This window comes from Orycteropus afer, unplaced genomic scaffold (assembly GCF_000298275.1).
Source record: "Orycteropus afer afer isolate SDZICR_OR568_19922 unplaced genomic scaffold, OryAfe1.0 scaffold00039, whole genome shotgun sequence".
In the NCBI taxonomy this organism is placed as follows: Eukaryota; Metazoa; Chordata; class Mammalia; order Tubulidentata; family Orycteropodidae; genus Orycteropus; species Orycteropus afer.
The window spans coordinates 10323564-10345299 of NW_006921626.1; the positions used below are offsets into that span (position 1 = coordinate 10323564).

General features: G+C 36.2%; 1 protein-coding gene across 1 annotated transcript in view; it reads right to left on the reverse strand.

Annotated features, from left to right (window-relative positions):
• NVL (nuclear VCP like) overlaps positions 1–21736 on the reverse strand; it is a 134142-nt gene that overhangs the window by 96684 nt on the left and 15722 nt on the right. The window contains exons 4-10 of the mRNA XM_007936995.2: positions 18206–18263; positions 15881–16141; positions 13487–13619; positions 12346–12422; positions 10983–11117; positions 9258–9359; positions 5603–5720 (exon numbers count right to left, since the gene is read on the reverse strand). Of these exons, the coding sequence (XP_007935186.2) occupies positions 5603–5720; positions 9258–9359; positions 10983–11117; positions 12346–12422; positions 13487–13619; positions 15881–16141; positions 18206–18263 (884 nt within the window). The remainder of the gene's footprint in view (positions 1–5602; positions 5721–9257; positions 9360–10982; positions 11118–12345; positions 12423–13486; positions 13620–15880; positions 16142–18205; positions 18264–21736) is intronic.

Genomic DNA, 21736 nt, shown 5'->3' on the forward strand with positions numbered 1-21736 from the left:
GATTGGGACTCTCATACACTGCTGGTGGGACTGTAAAATGGTACAACCATTGTGGAAAGCAGTATGGCGATTCCTTCAAAAGTTGGAAATAGAAATACCATTTGACCCAGCCATTCCATTACTAGGTATATACCCCAAAGAAGTGAGAGCCATGACAAGAACACATATATGCCATGTTCACCACAGCAATATTTACAATAGCCAGAAGATGGAAACAACCTAGATGTCCATCAACTGAGGAATGGATAACCAAACTATGGTACATACACGCAAAGGAATACTATGCAACCCTAAAGAATAACGTAGAATCTGCAAAACACCACATAACATGGATGAACTTGGAGGATATTATGCTGAGTGAAATATTCCAATCACAGAAGGACAAATATTGTATTAGTTCATTTTTGTGAAAGTCAAGGAAACGTTTATCTATGCAAGGAAATTTTCTTTGTTGGTTACCAGGAGTGGGAGGGAAGGGAATGGAACACTGTTAGATAGGTAGAGATAAGTATTGATTTGGGTGAAGAGAAGGGCAATGTACCAAATGTGCGTGATCAGCATGGTGGCATTGAGGAAGAGGAAGACATAGAGACGTACATGGGAGGTGCAGATAACAAAGATGAACCCTTTTGCACATACGATACTGCATTGTCAGTGAAGGCAAACATGGGTATACGGGTGGACAGACGGGTAGACAGGCTGAACTAGTAGGTATGTCTATGAAGCAGGGAATGTACACAAGACCATGTACAGGGTTGGCAGGCAATGGTTATACAAGTGTATTTATATGTTCTATAAGAATTCCCAGGTGTATAGTAGAGCTGACAAGGGACAAGGTTGTAGTCACTTCTGGGTCACAGCCAGCTACCCAGAGGGACCGAGTAGTTGAACCTGTGGGCTTGGGACCATAGTCACAGGGGACATCAAGCTCAATTGGCATAATATACTACACAAAACACTGTTCCACCTCCTACTTTGGCGAGTAGAGACTGGAATCTTAAAAGCTTACAAGTAGCCATCTAGATGCAACAATGGGTCTCTCCTCATCCAAAGCAAAGAAGAATGAAGAAAACAAAAGATTCTTGGAAACAATTAGTCCTAGCGACTGGTATACCATGTGATCTTCAGGCTATATGACTATGAGACCAGAAGCACTAGATGGTGTCCGGTTACCCCTGTCAACCACTCAGAGGGCGATCTATGTAGGAGATCCTGGATAGAGAGAGAGAATAATGTGGAACAAAACTGAAAATCATTTGGGGGAAAAGAAAAAGTGGGGGGGACCAGGTTTGCTGGTCTGATAGAGCCTGGTGGAACCACTGAGACTATGGCCCCTAGCTGTGCTTCATGTCTTGAATTGAACCCACACCTGTGGCTTCCAGCCAAACAAAAGACAGGCCTGTGAGCTGAACATTTACCTTAGTAGATACACTCCTTGGAGAGAACAATCATGGGAGAAAGAAGGGCTGTTTATGCACAGGGAGACAGCTCAGGAGGCAGGAGTACATGGAGGTATGGACATAGGGAAGAGGTAACTATTGGGAGGAAGCGAGAGGGGAGCTGTTGCATTGGGGTAAATTGTAGTCAATGTCATGAGACAAAGTGTATGTGAACTGCTGTATGGAAAGGGAATTTGCTCTGTAAACTTTAACCTAAATCACAATTTTTTTAAAAAAGGGGGTGGGGGGTATAACCCTCACTCAACAAGATGGAATGATCTTGCCTGCAATGATGCGCTCAAGCATAACAAGAATTGTGAGGATGGCACAGGGCCGTGCAGTGTTTCATTCTACTGAACACAGGGTACCTATGAGTTGAAGACAACTCGATGGCATCCAACAATAACAAGTTTCAGTAAAATGGTATAGGCAGAAATAAAGTTAAAGGGATAGAAGAGTCCCTGAGTGGTACAACCAGTTACCACACTCAACTGCTAACTAAAAGGTTGAAGGTTTGAGTGTACTTAGAGGTACTTCCAAAGTTAGTGTCTACTTCTGAAAAATCAGCCGCTGAAAACTCTATTGTGCCACTTGTCTGGAACAAAAGAGAAAGAAGGAAACCCAAGACTCAGAAGAAACTAGTATACAGGACTGTCTACATGACACAGCTTCATCTACCCTGAGACCAGAGGAGCCAGATGGCTACCATTACTGATCATTCTGATCAGAGCCACAATAGATGAGTCCTAGTAGAATGGAAGAAAAATATGTAACAGAACCTCAAATCCTTAAAAAAAAATCCAGACTCACTGGACCAGATAAGACTCCTCAAGACTACTGCCCTAAGATACTCTTTAAATCTTGAACTGAAACCATCCCTAGGTCACTTTTTGACTAAATAACAGATTGGTTCACTAAATGAAGAGTTATCACCCGTGAGTACTGCACTCCTTTAAAAAATCATCTATATGAGATCAAATGGTCAATTATTACATTAAAACAAAGATGAGAAAGTGAGAGGACAAGGAAGGAAACTAGATTACCAGAACGGGAACAACAACTGATATAATGAGAACGGTCATGCATTGTGAAGAACATAACTGATATCACTGAACAATCTGGGCAGAAATTCTTGAATAGGTTCCTAATCTGCTGTGTAAACTTTCACTGGAAACACAATTAAATATTACTATAACAAAAAAAAGAAAGAAAACTCAATGGCACATAATTCTACTTGACAGCAACTATTTTTTTTTTTTTTTAATTGGATAGAACGAATATACTTAGTTGAGTGTGATTACTCTTTGGATGAATCTTGCATTGAAACAAAGAAGAGATATATGTGGTAAGGCTGGGGGAGGTAGGAAAACTCTTTAAAATTTTTCAAAGACTGAGAAAAAGGAATCAGTTAGAGGAAGAGACTGATGTTATGTGAGGAGAACACTGAACAAGGGAAAGAATCTTTAAAGGAAACAAGGTAATACCTCATAATTTAAATAGGTTCATGATCTATGAACTTGCATGCACCTGATATTTTTTCTTATGCTGAATCTTCCCTGCACTAACACTGGTTTTGAGCCAAAACTGTTCTATGGGTAATTCCTGGATGCTTTAATCTCCATAGCTAAAAGAATGGCCAAGGGTAGGGATTTGTTTCCTATTTCCAGTTCATGTGGCTCAGAGACTTCAGTCTTGGTGATATACTCTGACAAATCAAGAGTTTAATAAAGAGTAAACAAGAACCACCATGGAAATTTAACATTTTTTATCCCATGAAAAAATCCTTCCATAGAAAATCAATTTTTGCCAACACAAGTGCCACTTGAAATGCTATTTTTTACCTTCTTTGTTCTAAATGAAGTCATATGAAAGATAAAAGTCAGACCTCAGCTGGGATGGGTTACTCACTACTGTCAGTAACTTCAGGATACATCTCACTTTCTTACTTCCTTTTCTAGAATGTGGTTTTATTGTGTTAACTTTAAAGCATAGCCAAAAGTTTGAACTTCAGAATATTGTAAAAAAAAAAGATGAAGCTCTCTTTTTTTCTACTCAGCATAAAAGGAACTAGCTAACAAGTATTGCTTAACAGGAAAACTCTGGGATAGTAGCTCTCATAAGTAAACAGAGCATTTACAATCAGCACATTAACTGTACACATACAAATAAAACATCTGTATTCTAACTTACACTTTGCCAAAGACTTGTTTCGTGAACTGGGGCCTTAACTCTGTGTGTGCTTCCACTTACACAAAATGATGATCTTTTAAGGGTCTTTCCAACTCTTAAGAATTAGAATTATATGTGAGCTTAGTTTTTTAAATTAGGTAAAATTAATTCTCCTGAGATCTTTTGTTATCTTGCTGTTATTAATTCAAAATTTTAAATGATTAAAATTTCAAATTTGTAAACTCTGAATTAATAAGGTTTTCTAAAATTCTCTAACTCTATAAAACAAACTAGCACATGAAACAGACTATCTGGGGACATGACTATGTACACTGAACTGTTTATTATTTTCCCTATGCTGCTGATGAAAAGGAACCTTAAAACATACAGATGGACACACATACATTCAGTGAAAGACACCAAAGATCTTAACTAACAGGACTTTTGAGAGCTTTCTAACAATGATCTGCTTAATTCCTGAAGTTGTTCACTTTTTCTACATTTTAATATCTCAGAAATCAAAATCCTTCCACAAAGAAAGCAATGTGCCATGATTTAATTGTTTTTTTTTTCCTTCATAGAGGTACATATTAAAAGATGTGAAAAAAAAAAAAAAAAAATCTTGTAACTGATGTCATTACTCAGAATACAGGCCTAAACAATATGTAAAGAACATTTTAGATAAATGTACAACAGCAAAATAAGCAACTTACAACTTGTTACCACAAGAAACACAAAACATGTAATATGTCAAACTTTCATGTGTATACACACACAAAAAAACTCACTGCCATCGAGTTGGATCCCACTCATAGCGACCCCTCCTTGGGTTTCCCAGGTGGTTATCACTACAGAAGTAGATTGCCCAACCTTCCCTCTGAGGCGTGGCCAGTGGATTTGAACCGCCAGCCTTCTGGTCATCAGTCAAATGCCTTAGGCACTATGCCACCAGAGCTCCTGTGTGTACATAAACATGTGCTATTTCAAAGTGGGCAGCTCTAGTTCCAAAATGCTAGTTGTGCTGATTCCCTCTTCCTCCATTTTTTTTTTAAATTTAGAAACCATTACATAAAATTATAAAACAAGTTATAGACAGGAAGAAAATAATTATAATACATTTATCATTGGATTTGTTTCCAGAATATTTAAACAAAATAACACAAAAAACCTCAAATCAATTTTTAAAAGACAATTCAATAGAACAATAGGTAAAAGGTGAGAAAAACCAATTCAGAGACATTACAAATTGCCAGAAAAAATTTGGAAAGATGCTCAACATCAACATTAATCAGGGAAATGATAACTAAAACAAACTGAGATGCTACCCATCAGACTGGAAAAATTGAAACAACTGATAACTTTCAATGCTGCCAAAGATCTGAAAAAAGCAAGTCTCTCATATAGTATTAGCGAAAATTTAAACTAAAAATTGCTTTTTCAGAAGGCATCTTTTAAAAATGTATTACACTCTTTGACCATCAATTCAATTTCTAATATTTATCCTAGAGAAATACATATATATACCAAAAGGTCCATTCAAGGATGTTCCCTATAGCTTGTTTTAACACAAAAAATTGAAACTTAAACTTCCATCAAAGTGGGAATGCTTAAATACCACAGGATGAAGCTATGCTACAGAATACCAAGCAAGCAGCAGTTAAAAAGCAATATATCTAAATGCATCACAATGGCAACATTTCCAAGACATATGGTTAAGGCAAAAATAGGCAGAGTTATAGAACAATCTGTATGGTGCAGTTCTAGTGGTGTAAAAAGCAGAACATGCTAGTATATGTATATGTGTGTGTAAATGCATAAAACAGTAACTGTAAGATATACTCTAAAAACTTAACAGTGGTAAAAAGAAAAAGACTTCTGTTTTTTTTACATTATTTGAGTTTTACTCCATTTAAATGTTTTATAACATTTTCATGTATTACTTATCTTACTAACTTATTATCTATCTTACATTGAATTCATTATTTTAAACTGACCATCCATGCAGGTAAGGAGCTGGGCTACAATTCTTCGTTCCATATCTTTTGAAGCAACTTCTCTTTTAGGAGTAATAGCATCAATTTCATCGATAAAAAAGATGCATGGTGCATTTGACTAGAAATAAAAATATGACAAGGAAATAATAAATATATTCTCTATACTATAGTATAGTTGCATATATACATTTCTTCAAATCTCAAAGGTTAACAGTCACTCCCCAAAAAAATAACACAAAAGAATAGTGAAGGCAGCTCACATGTATTCCTTCTGATTTTTATCTGACTTAAGAGAACCAAGATGCTTAAAAGAAGACAGTAAGAGACTGCACATAGGGTAATACATTTATAGTTTTTTCATCAATTCATGTTTTGTGATGATAAATCTGAAATTCTTCTGTAAATTACACATATTAGCTATGCCATGAAACATCATTCTATAAACAGTAAGATTACAAACTTTGAACTAGAAAACCCAAGCTTACTACAATGAGTGTTTCTACCAAAATAAAAATATCTAAGCTTTAACACATTTATTTAGCTTATTTTAAAGACTATACTGGGTAAGGAAGAATGTAAAACCTCCAGTACATCAGTGTGGGTGATGATCATTCTCAGTCTTTTATGAGTGATAAATCAGATAGGGTTCATGCAGAATGAGGTAAGATACGAGGAGCAGTTAAAATGAAAATTTTAAATAAAAACATCTAGATTTACAGTCTAAAGTACTGTTCATTCTTAGTTATTTAGTGGCAGGAGTGAGGATGACTACTAAGATTCAGACTATCAGCCTAACTAAAATACCTCAAAACCATGAGGACCACATTTCAAAGAGAAAGAAGTCTGGCCCATCACTAGATGGCTCCTTTCCTAATCCTCATGATAATGTTTCCTAAAGAGTACTTACGACTGCTGGAGACACTACCTAGTAATAGGAATAAAGATAGAGCTAAAGTCTCACATAGCAAGCACATTAGTATCTGATAGTGACATATAAAACTGAAAGGGGGGTCTGTGGTTAAAGCATTGGGCTGATAACCAAAAGGTCAACAGTTCAAACCCACCAGCCACTCTGCAGGAGAAAGATGAGGCAGTGTTTCTGTAAGGATTTATAGCCTTAGAAACCCTATGGAGCATTTCTACTCTGTCCTGTAGGGTGGCTACGAGTTGGAATTGACTCAATGATAGTGGGTTTTGGGTTTTTTTGATGGGGGAAAAAGAGGAAGAAAGAAAAAGTGATAGTCATCTGAATTTAGCATGAAGAAATCATACAGTTTTCAACAAAGAACACTTGATTTGATTTGGCCATTTTGTTCTCTGATCCACATTTCATTTTACTCATGTTTATTAGGTAACACAGGGTCCAAAGAGTGGGTACTAGACCATACATTTATTAAACATCTACTGTCAGATACTGCACTGGTTCAGTTAACGAATACTGAGAGACATTTAAATGCACAACTAACAACCTAAAAATATCATTTGTCTCTATTTTCATTCATCATGTGTTTATCAAATATACAAAATTGACTTCTTGTCTTCTGGCTATATATACCAATTGTTTTAGTTACCTAGTGCCACCCTGACAGGAATATACCACAAATGGGATGGCCTTAACAAACAGGAGTTTATTCTTACAATCTGGAGGCTTTAAGTCCAAGTTCAAAGTGCCAAGTTGTCAGGGCTGAATGAAAGCCCCTCAGCCTTGGGCTTCAGCTCTGCCCACTGGAGCTAGAGGCTTTTCTTCACTCAGACAGCTGCTGGCTGCTGAGGCTGCAAGCCCAAGGTTGACAAGTAACAAGGCACAGTCCTGATACTAGCAAATCACACAGCAGGCCATTAATTTAAGTCCATTGTAAGTCCCAAGGTCAGCAGAGCATCGCAGGCTGCTGAACAATGACATGAGGGTTCAAGGTGCCATAAACTACAGACCATTCCCAAAGCTGCTTCTTATATACAGGAAGCAGACCACATACCCAAAGCAGCTCCTCAGCTGCTTGTGATAGATCCCACCATGGAGTTGATTTCCAGTCTCATAATGGGGAATAACTACTACCAGCTGCCCAGCCACTCAACCAGGCCCAGCCAAGTTGACACACAAACATAACCACCACACCAATTTAACAATTACAGCAAGCTTCTTTTGAAAAGAAGGTTAATACCTGAAAGAGTCCTCTTCCCTCCCCTTCCCTGCATTTTCCTTATGTTACCCACATCTTTTTCAATGTCAGTCATCATATCAAGCCAAGCAGATGGCCCTATGTTCTTGCTATTTTTAAAAATAATTTCTCAATTACTGCTAAAACACAATTTCTTTTCTAATTTCAAATCAGCTTTTACAGCTGTATTGCCCACGTTCATTACGGTCTCTACCTGTTCTGGGTACAAATAACGGCAGTAACTAAACTTATTGCTATTTTTTATTCATCAGCCATAATGATGACTAGTGACTGTTCCAATTGCATAATATAATAGCTGTGTGCTAGGTACTACATCAATGCTTTTAAAAGAATCCTCTAAAGAACCCCATGAGATTTTGGTATTATTATCATCCCAGATTACTAAAAACTAGTAAGAAACTAACAGTCAAGTCTCTTGTCCAAGATCACACAAACAGTACATGGTGACAAGGGCTATGAACCTCCTTTTTGACTTGAAAATACAGACATTTAACCACTATGACTTGAGGGCACAATAACAACAACAACAACAACTATACTGAAGGTAAAACTGCATTGGACACAAATATCATCTTCCTGGGAAGTTTTTAATCTTCCAGATTTAGTAACGTGAATTGCAATTAGGATAAAATCAAATCTGCAATTTCTCTGGTTACAGAATTATCTTTTCACAGCTTCAATTATATAAGCAGTCTATCTTCACATTTCCACAGTTGCTTTTCTAATGTGATAATACTAAATATTAAAAAAAATGTGCATGGTATTTTTAAATTGTTTTGTCCAACTTAATTTGAGGAAATTAAAAGTGAATAAAAATATCATAGAAAATGTATTTTTAACATAGGCCAGAATTTCTCACCAATTATATTTACAGATTAGATTATTTTATTCAACAATTTTTATTATTAAATCTACTTTAAGTATGTTGTTGTTGTTATGTGCCATCGAGTCGGCCCCGACTCATAGCTACCCCTCCTTGGGTTTCCGAGGCAGTATCACTACGGAAGTAGGATTGCCCAACCTTCCTTCTGAGGAGTGGCAGGTGGGTTTGAACTGCCAGCCTTCTGGTTAGCAGTCAAGTGCTTTAGCCACTATGCTACCAGAACTCCCAACATACTATACTTTAAGTATAAATATGTATATATTATAACTACCATGAGTAACAAATTACCACATTTGCAAAAGAATGGCTAGTGAATGGGTTAACAAATACTAGAAGTAACGTAGTGCCTAAGGCATTTGACTGCTAACCAGAAGGCTGGAGGTTCAAACCCACCGGCCACTCCTCGGAAAGGAGGTTGGGCAATCTACTTCTGTAGTGATATCGCCTTAGAAACCCAAGGAGGGGTCGCTATGAGTCGGGTCTGACTCAATGGCACTTAATAACAACAATAACAGCATTAGAGAAAACAGGTTCATTAATATAATCTTACAACATTTGAATAGCTTGACATTAAAGTCATTAATTGACTCACCACAGCTAGGTCAAATAGTTCTCTAAGCTTCTGTTCAGATTCTCCAGACACTCCAGATACAATCTCCGTAGAAGCTACTTTCAGAATTGGCAGGTCAAGTTCCTATGCACAAATATATAAACTATGATCAAATTTTTCAATTGCCTACATTTTCCTTATCCTGTCTTCCCATCAACACTACATTTTTAAAGACTCATTTTCTGAGGAACTTTATCATGTTGATCAATGAAAAACTATACTTAACATTCTACAGGTTTTAATCAAACACATTAGCTAGACACACCTTCTACCTGTTTTCACTTTCATGACGTCACTATGAAACTTTGTTGTCTCTTTGGAGTAAAAAGTTTTGAATCTCAAAAAGTATGTATTTCTCTACTTAGCACTGAGCAAAATAATTTTACCTGTTAATTAATTTTCTGGCCAGGAAACAGCAAGACTTGTGATACAGTTGTTGCCACATAGCCTACTAACATTTCCCCACCCTAACTTAGAGAACAGTACATTGCTAGACAGAAAAAGCAAGCCCTTTAAGACAAGGAAGAGAAACTATTATTTTCCTACCAATAAAAGTGGCAACAAATCTGGCTAATTCCTCCTCAGTCTACTGGGCTAACTCCTAAATCATTCTTTTGGCTACCCTAAAATTTTACTTCCTCAACTCTATCTTTCTAGACTCCCAAATCTAACTTGCATAGCTCACCTACACAGCACTCTGCACTTTTTTGTTTTCTACTTATTATAATTGTAGGAGCTCTGGTGGCATAGTGCCTAAACCATTTGACTGATAACCAGAAGGCTGGCGGTTCAAACCCACCAGCCACTCTTTGGAAGGAAGGCTGGGCAATCTACTTCTGTGGTGATACTCAGAAACCCAAGGAGGGGTCGCTATGAGTTGGATCCAACTTGACAGCAGTGAGTTGGTTTTTTTTTTTTTTTGCTGTTTATTATAATTATACCTTGTGCAGTATTTATTTGTATGACTACGTGACATCTGTCTCATAGCTAGACTGACAACTCCTCAACGGTAAGGACTGGGTTAAATGGACTTACCATTATATTACAATATCTGACATGCAGTAGACAATAAAGATTTGTTCAACAAATGAATAAATGCAGTAAAATCATCAAGTTCCTCTATAAAAATCACTTTCTTTCAGAGAGCACTACTTTTATTACACTCTCTGATACAATTCTTAAAAAATCTGGCAGACTAAAATAAGCCTGCTAATTTTATATTTTGCCAAGTATCTATTATCACCATTTCAGAAAGAAAAGCTATTTTAACACTAAACAGTGTAAGAACATAACTCTGACTTGAAATTTTTAATAAATTTAGCTCTACGAAAAATACAACCTAGTTTTCTTATTTTACTGGTCTTGAGATCAGGGGCTTAAGGGGAATTCATTGTTATGTAACTAAAAAGTAAACTACATATTAAAAAGAAGGGGAAAGGGAATGTTTGAAGCTACAGTATATTATTTCATCTTCTACCTAATGCTTGCCATATAAATAACAACTGGACACATTTAAAAAAATATATCACATGAAAGCTAGAAAAAAATGTATCACATGAAATATGTAAAAAATGAAAAGGGGATCCGTTCTTAATGGCCAAATTCTCCTCCTGAGGAAGTCTAAGTCTATCAAAGAGATCAAAGACAAGTTGATCAAAGAGATAATGAAACAACCAACAACAAAAGTAAAGTGTCAGTAAGTCTCACTCCAGCAATTGCATTTGCAAGTAACGTCTTCCCACAGCCAGGTGGCCCATGAAGGAGAACTCCACGAGGAGGGATGACACCCAGATGGTGGTACACCTCTGGGTGACGCATATGTATAAGCATCTTGCAGATTTCCTGGCAGGGAATAAGCAGGAAAAATGTTTTTCAGAGTCTGAGAAATAATCAAGTAGAATTAAAAGTTCTATTCTTTGGAGCAGCAAATTATAGTAGAGAGAGGACAGGCTTTAAGACTTAGACATGGGTTTGAAACTCAGTCCCAGTCCCTATTACATAACTTTAGGCAAGTCACTGGACTATTATAAGCTCCCATTTTATAGGCTGTAATAACCAAATGGCTAACATGCTCGGCTGCTAAGAGTCCTTACATGTCCCATTAGTCACACTTATAACATTCTTCAAGTGTAAAACAATTCTCACCATCTTTTTCTGAGTTGTTCCTCCCTCATTAAAAGAAAGTCACTGCCTCCTAAGGTTCCTACCTAATCTTTCAAGCTGCTGTTGTCAATTTGATCCCATATAGATAGTTCTTCAAAGAGCGTAATGGTCAAGGTAGATCTTTTTTACTAGTTAAGCTAAACTATTATTCATTTATTTGTTTTTGTTTTAAATAATATGGCTTGCAGATACAATGAAAGGTAACTAGAAACGTAACTGGAACAGAGTAAAGATTAAAAATAAATAGTAGCCATTATTACTAGCATGAGGAACTCTGGTGGTATAGTGCATAAGATATCTGACCACTAACCAGAAGGTTGACAGTTAAAACTTACCAGTCTTTCTGTAGAAGGAAGATGGGGCAATCCACTTCTGTAAAGATTTACTGCCTTGGAAACCCAATGGGGGTTGCTATGAGTTGGAATCGAGTTGATGCCAGTGGTTTTATTACTAGTCCTATTAACATATTACAGTATGTATCTTAAAACCCACATCAAACCCATTGCTGTTGAGTTGATTCTGACTTGTAAAGACCCTATAGGACAAAGCAGAACTGCCCCACAGGGTTTCCAAGGTTGCAAATCTTTATGGAAGCAGATTGCCTCATCCTTCTCTCACAGAGCAGCTGGTGGGTTTTAACTGGCAACCTTTCAGTTAGCAGCCCAATGTTTTAACCACAGTGCCACCAGAGTTCCTATGTATCTTAGTATACTATAATTAAAACAGTGAGAAAAATATGCTTCATTTACACCTCAATATCTTGCAGGATATAGGTCAGGTTTGCCCTTCTCACTTTGCCAGTCTCCTTTTCTATACGTAGCTCACAGTAAAACAAATAGGCAAGCTTTGTTCATAGAACAGATTCACAATATAGCCATTTAATGCACAACTCAGCACTTGAACTAACCTTTAGTGTCTTATCATTGCCTCCAACATCTTCAAACTTCACATTGGAGAGCTGTAATTCGAGTCCCCTGGCTTTAGCTGTCAAGCACAAACGGGAAGAGGTGAAAAGCTTAGTGATAGAAAATCAAAGACTCAAGGAAACAACTCGTCCAAAAGATTAATGGACCACATAAACTCCAGCCTCCACTAGCCTGAGAACAGAACAACTAGATGGTACCCAGTTACAAATACTGACCACTCTAATCAGGGTTACAATAGAAGACCTTGGACAGAGTGGAAAAAAAAAATGTTAAACAAAATTGAAAATCATAAAAAAAAGACCAGTCTGGTAAGAGACAGGTGGAACCCCTGAGACTATGGCCCTTAGACATCGTTCAAACCTGGAAACTCACTCCTGGTCAAATACAATAGACAGGCCTATAAAGTGAACAGTAACACCCATGAGGAACGTGATCTTCAGAACATTCAATCATACAAGACCAAAAGGGTAGCATTTGTCAAAATCAAAGTTCAGAAGGCAGGAAGGAGCAGGAAAGATGGGCGAATGGATATGAGGAACCCAGGGAGGAAGTGCAAAGATTGCTGTTACATCGAGGGCATTACAATGAATGTCATGAAACAAAATGTGTATAAACTACTGAATGAAAACTAATTTGCTCTGTAAACTCTCAACCAAATCATACCAAAATGCTTTTTAAAAAAAAAAAAAAATCAGGGTTTTGGTAATAATTCATAATTACATTTACTAATCTTTAAGAAAATAAAGGTCAATTAAATATTAAAATATTTTTACTAAAAGTCTCTGCACTTTTTTTTAAATGATTATCAGAAATCTTATTCTTAATACAACATCAAGAAGGAAAATAAACCTGAATTGTAGAATTTTAAAAATTAAAATATGGAAAAAAAAGTTTCACAGAAAATTAAAACTTATATAATTTCATACTCTTAATGTACCAAAAGTGAATGATTAACATGGTAGGACTGAGGAAAAGGAAAACAGAGAGAAGTACACAGGAGGTAAAAAAAAAAAAAGAAAACAAACATGTCTGCACAGAGAGGGTTCCCCAAGCAAAACAACGTGCTTGTTATCCTTCTCTGATAACAAACATGACTACTCACACACAAGACATGCATCTCACCTTTCTTTTCCAAGACAGTTTCTAGTTTTCCATCCACTTCCTGAAGATCTTCTTTCTTCCTTTTGCTTCCTTTGTTCTTTAACCTGCCTTTCCATTTTTTATCACTCTCCAGCAAAGAGGAATCTTTTGAATCCTAGAGAGAAAAGAAACTTAAATATACCTAAACATATAAAAGGAGCTCTGGTAGCATAGTGCCTAAGGCACTTGACTGCTAACCAGAAGGCTGGTGGTTCAAACCCACCAGCCACTCCTTGGAAGGAAAGTTGGGCAATCTACTTCCATAGTGATACTGCCTCAGCAACCCAAAGGGTCCCTATGAGTCGGGTCTGACTTGACAGTACATGAAAACAACAACAACAAATAATACATAAAGCATATTCAAGTGATGACATTTTCTTTAAACAGTATAAATCAACAGAAGATTCAAACTCTTTCCTTGACCTTGCCAACCTTAACAATGTTCTCTACAGACGAATGGTTAAAACAAAAGACTTCCTCAAAACAAAACTTTCCTCAAAAGAGGAAAGTTTTCCCAAATTAAAGTCTTGGTTCTTAAAACCACTTAGAGCAGCACTGTCCAACAGAAATGAAATGTGAGTTAGGCATGCAACTTTATATATGCTAGCTGCTACATTTTAAAAAGTAAAATATGAAATTAAGTTTAACAACATTTTAATGTAATAGATCCAAAATATTACCATTTCAACACATAATACATGTGAGAAATTATTAATATGCTAGTTTACATTCCTTGTATGTAGTTAAGTCTTCAAAATCCAAGGTGTACTTTATATTTACAGTGCTAAATTTCATGGGAATTACTTGATTTACATGAAGAGTTCATCAATTTTGCAGCTGAACAAGTAGATTCACGTATTCAAATTGTTCCAAACATAATTAAGTCTTGGAATAACTGAATTGGTTATCATTTTTTAAATTTAAATTAAATAAATAAAATTAAAATTTCAGTTTCTCAGCTGCACTAGTCATATTTCAAATGTTCTATAGTCACGTGTCAAGCACATACATCAAACAGCGAACCCTAAAGAATACCCTATAAACTGTAAGATAGTTTACTTTAAACGTCTTCTCATCCTGCCAGGCATTAAAAAGAATCAGTTAAGAATGAAGCCCAATGTGTAATAATTCATCAAATTTTTCTTTATAGATGTTGTATTTTCAGTTAAAAAGAAAAAAAAGTGTACTTATTCTATCTATTTTCATAGCATAACTGTTCATGTGGTCTCTCAAAGTATTATCCTAAACTGAAAATTAACCACATTGCTATTTCATTAACAATCCTCCTTTCCACCTAAGAAGCTCTGGTGGCTTAGTGCCTAAGGCACTTGACTGCTAACCAGAAGGCTGGCAGTTCAAACCTATCAGCCACTCCTCGGAAGGAAGATTGGGCAATCTACTTCTATAGAGATACTGCCTGGGAAACCCAACGAGGGGTCGCTATGAGTCAGAACCGACTCGATTGCAGTGTTTGGTTTGGTTTTTGGTTTTCTACCTAACACTAATGAACTCTCTGTGATACATACCCAAATGCATTTCAGGAAGTTCATTGGGCTGAAAGTCCACTAACTGACTAATGTGCGAGATATATATTAGCTAAAACATATTACTAAACAAAACTAAGTCCCTGCTCTCCTGGAGCTTACATTTTAGTGGAGACACTAAAAGAAAACAATACCACACACACAAAAAAACTAAGCTAAATTATACAGTATATCAGGTGATAATAAGTGCTGAAAAAAAAATAAAGATTAGGAAACAAAGTATCCAATGAGGTGCTAATTTACCTCCTATGTTAGGAATGGCCCTTCTGCAAAGATGCCATGTGAACAGAGATGTGAGCAGTGATGGAGTGAGCTATATGAACGTGGGGAAAGATCTTTCCAGGCAGAAAGCAAATGCCTGGTATATTCTAGAAACAGCAAGAAGCCACTGCGGCTGAAGCAGAGTACAGGGGAAAGAGTAGTAGGAGATGAGATTAAAGAGGCAGCAGGGCAGCCAAACCACACAGGGCTTTACTGACAACTGTAAGATCTTTGGCTTTCAAGTAGAATTAAGCCACTGGAGGGTTTTAAATAGGAAAATGACAATGACCTGACTAAACTTGTAAAAAGATAACTGTGTGAAGAATAAGGTAGGATAACAAGAATGGGCACAGAATCTAGCTAGGAGGTGATTATGATAGTTAAGGGAAGAAATAGTAGAAGCTTGAACTAGGATGGAAATGATGGAGGTACTGGGCAGTGGTCAAACTCTGTATGTATTTAAAAACTGTTATGTCTTTTCAAAACACAAGCATCTGCTCAATATAGCATTCAACAAGACAAATGTAAATTATTCCAACTAACTGGAACTAGAATTTCACAACAAAAATACCTGTATCTCAGATATTGGCTTCTTATGATTATTTCTGTCATCTGATAGGTCCAAGAAAAAATCATCTGTCTTTCCACCTGGAGTTTTGTCAATAAACCATCCTCCTTCAGAGGTCTTCAAAGGAATTGAGCCTGTTTTGGAAATTAGCCGTGGTGTTGAAGTGGTGGTTTCTTTTTGTTCCATTTCAGGAGTATTTGAAACAGAATCAGGATTTCCTTTACGATACAAGGAGAGCAGGGAACTGTTCATGTGATTGGCTGACTGTCAGAAATATGATTTTAGTATTAATTATTCAATAGGTGCCTATGAAAGTTTACTCACATATTAATGTCTATTAATACATTTTCTATGTAAATTTTGTTTTCTACAACTTCTCCCATAGCATTTCCATTCAGAAAATGTAGTACTCACAATAAGATGATTGACAGTCAAGCTTTCACAATGCCAAAGGATGTAACCCTCATTCCAAGTTAACGGAACAGTACATAAATGGCAATTTAATAAAAACAAAGCTGGCCAATACCACATGATTCTTCATCCCAAATTATCAAACATACTATTATGCTCTGGCTTTGAAAAAATCAAAATAAATCACGGACTAGCTTAGCCAAAGACGGAAATGCAGACTAATTCTCTTCTCTACACAAAATGAACATACTTAAAAGCAAAGCAAAAGAATATAAAGGCTTAACATGACGTGAAATTTATAGTTGCAAAGTGTTCAATTCAATGCAAGAAATATTGACTTATATATAAGATAATATGCCCCGCATATTATCTTTTATCTATTATCTATTATCATAGATAACTAATATTTTTTCTAAACACAGTAGCTTTAGTAACTGTAGTGTGAATTACATCGTGTGGCTTTTCTAGCCATAAGTCTTTGTAAACTTCATGGTGGAATTTGCCATGAGCAACTGAGTAGCTCCTGATTACTAAAGTTATCCACCTGGGGTATTTCTGTTGCACCAGCACAAAGCAATCTTCTGAGAAATTCGCTCTCTCTCAGATGTCTAGAATTCTGACATTGGGATTGGTTAGTGGTCACTCTGCCAGGCTCAAAAGGAGCCCTTCTAGAGGCAGAAAAAGTCTCTCTTCAACTCCTGGCTGAGAAAGACGTGCTGCTGAGAGAAAGGTTCTCCTGAGAGACACACCCTGTTTAGAAAGAGACACCGAGAGACATGTGCTGCTGAGAAAGAGACACCGAGAGACACACACTGCTGGGAGAGAGAGACTGAGACTGTTGGCTGAGAAACAGCAGTCTGAGAGAGACTTGGCACTGTTCCTGAACTTGAATTGTAGCCTGGTGCTTCCCTAATAAACCCCATAATCTGTGAGTGCTGTGTGGCCACTGCAGTGAATTATCAAACCCAGCAGAAAGGTGGTGGGAGCTGCAGGAGGAACGGTTGGTAGCAGGGTTGGTGAAAGGGCTGGAGGGAGGCAGCATGTCTGGCCTCACAGGAATAGGCCTTGGGCTACTGATGGTGATTCTGTCTTCCTCTTGTGGGGTTAGAGAAGGTCAGAAGATGCAGCCTCCCTGCCTCTTTGGCAGTAACAAAGTATTTAATTAAAAATAACCAGGTAAATGAATAAAGAGGAAGTATAGAATGGTGATTAAGAACAAAAGCTTTACAAGAAAAATCTTCTTGATGACAAGATATCAAATTTCTAAATGATTATTATGGAAAGGAGAATAAATATTTTCTGTATCATTTCTACCATATTTGAATTTTTTATAATGAACATGCAATTTTTAAAATTTTACAATAAAAATGTTAATGCAAATATATCCCACTTACCTAAACCTCATTAATTTACAATAAAACTGGCCTTGATTACATAAGTCTTTTTTTCAATTTATATTTTGTTGTTGCTGAGAATATACACAGCAAAACTTACACCAATTCAATAATTTTTCCATGTACAATTCAGTGACACTGATTATATTCTTCAAGTTGTACAATCATTCTCAACCTCCTTTTCCAAATTACTCCTCTAACCATCAGTAAAATCTCACAGCACCCTAAGTTTCCTATCTAATCTTTCTAGTTGTTGTCAGTCTGATTCCATATAGATAGTTTTTTAAGAGCACAGTGCTCAAGGCAGACATTCTTTGCTAATTAAGCTAGACTAGCATTTGATTTAGCAGCTCTGGTGATGCTATAGTTAAGCAAAGCAGTTAAGTACACAGTTAAACACTGCACACAGAATGCATTCAATGATTATTGATGACAATGTCCAAAGCCTCTTATTTTATTGCTTACAGAATTTTTCTAAGGAGAATTAACAATGGTTAATAGGTCAACTAAATGTCTGACTTACCTGTGGATCTGGGTTATCTTCCATATCTGAATCCTCATCAGAATCACTTTCAGTATACCTTAGTAAAGAGACAAAATAAATAAATAAAGGGTTTTCTCCCACCTCCAAATAAAATTACTACCCTAAACAAGATACTGAGGCAAAACAGTATGGTGATTCACAATCTAGGCTTTGGAACCAGAGAAACCAGGATTTAAAATCTAGCTTGAGTCACTACTAGCCTCTACTTAACTAACCACCCTGAGCCTCAGCATTCTCACCTGTGAAATGAGTAAGATAAACATCTACTTCACAGTTATTAAAAGGTTAAACAAATGACTGCAAAGTCCTTAGGACACAGTAAATGCTTAATAAATTGTGTTTATTTTTACTCTAGTAATAACTAAAAATGAAACACAAATTCCTATCAAACCCAAGAGCTTTATTTAGGAATATCAGACTTAAGTAGAAGAAATATTACAGCAAGTCATAATTAAGCATGTTAAGTGACAAGTTTACAAAGTCAATATGACCAAACCACCTGACCAATGCGACTTTTTCAAGGTAGGTCATGATGAGTAAAGGATCCAAAAAGCCTTCTTATGATGTGGCAAAAAGAAGCATAATCTAGTATCTGCACATGGTCTGTAGAATGTTTTCAACCAGTAGTTACAGTCCACTGTGACTAAAAATCAATGTCCTATAGCTTCAAGTAACTACAGGACTGCTTCCAGTTAATGTAATTTATTTTAAAATAATGAATAAAAACAGACTTTTCCTACTAAAAAAGTCTACATGAATGCTACAAGCTGTATTTAAAATTAAGGTGTGAATTCTTTTTTCAATTATTAATTAAATTCAATCAGTATTAGGGTGATCTCTAAATCAATGGAATAAAGTTATATTATTCCACTACTTGAAAAAAAAATTTTCTTTGTCCTGCCAAGTGGAAAAGGAGTTAAATATAATTCAAGGAATAAGAAAAAAAGTACAGATGATTATATACTCTTGTGATAGAGAAGGTCTTTCTAAGCTTACTAGTAGAAACCAAAGAAAAAGACTTCAGGATTTGACTTGGTAAAAACTGAAAACTTCTCTAGTCAAAAGGCACTAAAAGGCAAAAGGCAAGATGGGAAAAGCATTTGCAATACACATGCAAAAGAGCTGGTATTTTATAAAAACAGCTCTTACAACACACTAAAGAAAATTCAAATACCTCTCAACTAAAACAGAAGTCAAAAGGAAATAATTGACAAATACAGAAGAATCAAAAAAGTTAACCATATTAGTTATCAAAAAATTAGAAATAGGGGATACTGAGTTTACAGAGGTAGGACAGTTAGGAAAAACACAGGGATGAAGAGGTGCACAGTATAAAGACAGTACTCAGCATCATTTAACTGTGCCTGTAGAAACATCTTAATTAGGGAATGTTTTCTTGTACATATCTGCACTACAATAAAAAAATTAAAAATAAAAATATGGTCAAATTTTTAACTATAAAATTAGCAAAGATTAAATAACTGTATAACCAGGCTTGCAAGAGAACAGAGAAATGGGCACACTTTAAATAAAGTTGGTGGAGTACAAATCAAGGCAACCTTTTCTGAAGAGCAGTTCATTCCAGAAATCTCAAAAATATGAATCTCTTTTTACCTTAGAAATTCTATTTCCAGGAATTTAGCTCAAGAAAACAACATGCAATATGCACAAAGATAGCTGCACTGAGGGCTTATTATATAATAGTGCAAAACTGGAAACAACCAAATGTCTAAGAATGTAGATCTAGTTAAGAAAATTATGGTAACTTCAAATGAAGAAAAAAAAAATGCAGATCTAAAGATTCATGTTCTAGAAGAATACACAACATTATGAAAATTATTCATAATTATTACTAAATAAAAAACTAAAGCTGCTTTTTACAAAACAGCATACATATATATGTTGTCGTTGTTATCTGCCATTGAGCTGGACCCGACTCATAGCGACCCCTCCTTGGGTTTCTGAGGCAGTATCACTACGGAAGTAGATTGCCCCATCTTCCTTCCAAGGAGTGGTTGGTGGGTTTGAACTGTCAGCCTTCTGGTTAGCAGTCAAATGTCTTAGGCATTATGCCACCAGAGCTCCCACACATATATATACATGCATATTAAATAAAGTTAATCTTTCCACAAATTACTTATTAACTTAGGAAAAAACATAGTAACTACACAGTGGACAAACCAGAAAATATCTTAACCAAATGATCAAAATTAAAATGATTATAATTATGGGACAAATAAATACCTTACGCCTCTAGATGCAAAGCCCTAACAAGGACACAATATCACTGGCAGATCGACTATGACCATGAATTCTTTGACATTCTTTCCACTGAAAAGTAGGGGACTATCTCCTATCCTAGAACACAGGCAGATGGGGTTACAGCTCTGATCAACTGATCATGGCAGAAGTGACACCATACCATTTCAGCTCTGTCTCTTAAGACTGGCTGCTTCTAATTCCTGTTTTTTAGAGCATTCATTCTTGAAGTCCTTAGCCACCATGTCAGAAATCTGACTACCGTGTAGAAAGATTATATGGAGAGGCTGAGACTACACAGAGGTAGAAGGGACCAGCTGATCCTAGTTTTCCAGCCATCCCCAGAAAAATACCACGCAAATGAGTGAAGACAACTCGGATCTTCCAAACGAGACCAGTCACCAATTGAAGTGACAAAGGTCAACACTAGGTGGAAAAGAGTTAGTCAGCTGATCCCCATCTGTATTCCGGACCCATAAGTCTTGGGTTAGAATTAAATGGATGTTGTGTTAAGCCTCTGATTGTGGGGTTTCCTAGTAGTTTGGAATTTAGCAAAAGATAACCAGAACAATGTGCAGAATTCCAATGAAAAGTATACAAAGTCAATCAAGTCAAGAGAAAACAGCAGATGGACTGAAATTGAGAAACACCTTGTAAAACATTCTTCAAAATGTCATCAGCAAAATAAAGACTAAAAAACCATTCCACACTAAAGGACATTAAAAAGACAGGATGGTTAAATACAATACTTATCTTGGACTAGATTCCAGACCAGATTTTTAAAAAATTTCCATCAAGGATATTCTTGGAATAACTGATGAAATCAAAGATAAAGAACTGTACTAATGTTTCCTGAATTAGTATGCTGTGAATATATAAAATTTTCTTTTTAGGAAATACACACTAATATATTACAAGGTAAAGAGACAATCTGGGATGAAGGGTATACGAGAGTATTATTCTTACAAGTTTTTCAGTTTTAAATTATTTCAAAATAAAAAGTTAAAATTTATGTTTGTATACATACAGTAAAAATTAAGGAGAAACACCAAAATGTTAACAATGGTTGTCTCTGGATGATATTTAGGGTAATTTTCAGTTTTTTCTTCTTCCATTCCTAATTTTCTTCTTTCTAATCTTTAAAAGGGAGCTCTGGTAGCACAGTGGCTAAGGCACTTGACTGCTAACCAGAAGGCTGGTGGTTCAAACCCACTAGCCACTCCTCGGAAGGAAGATGGGGCAATCTACTTC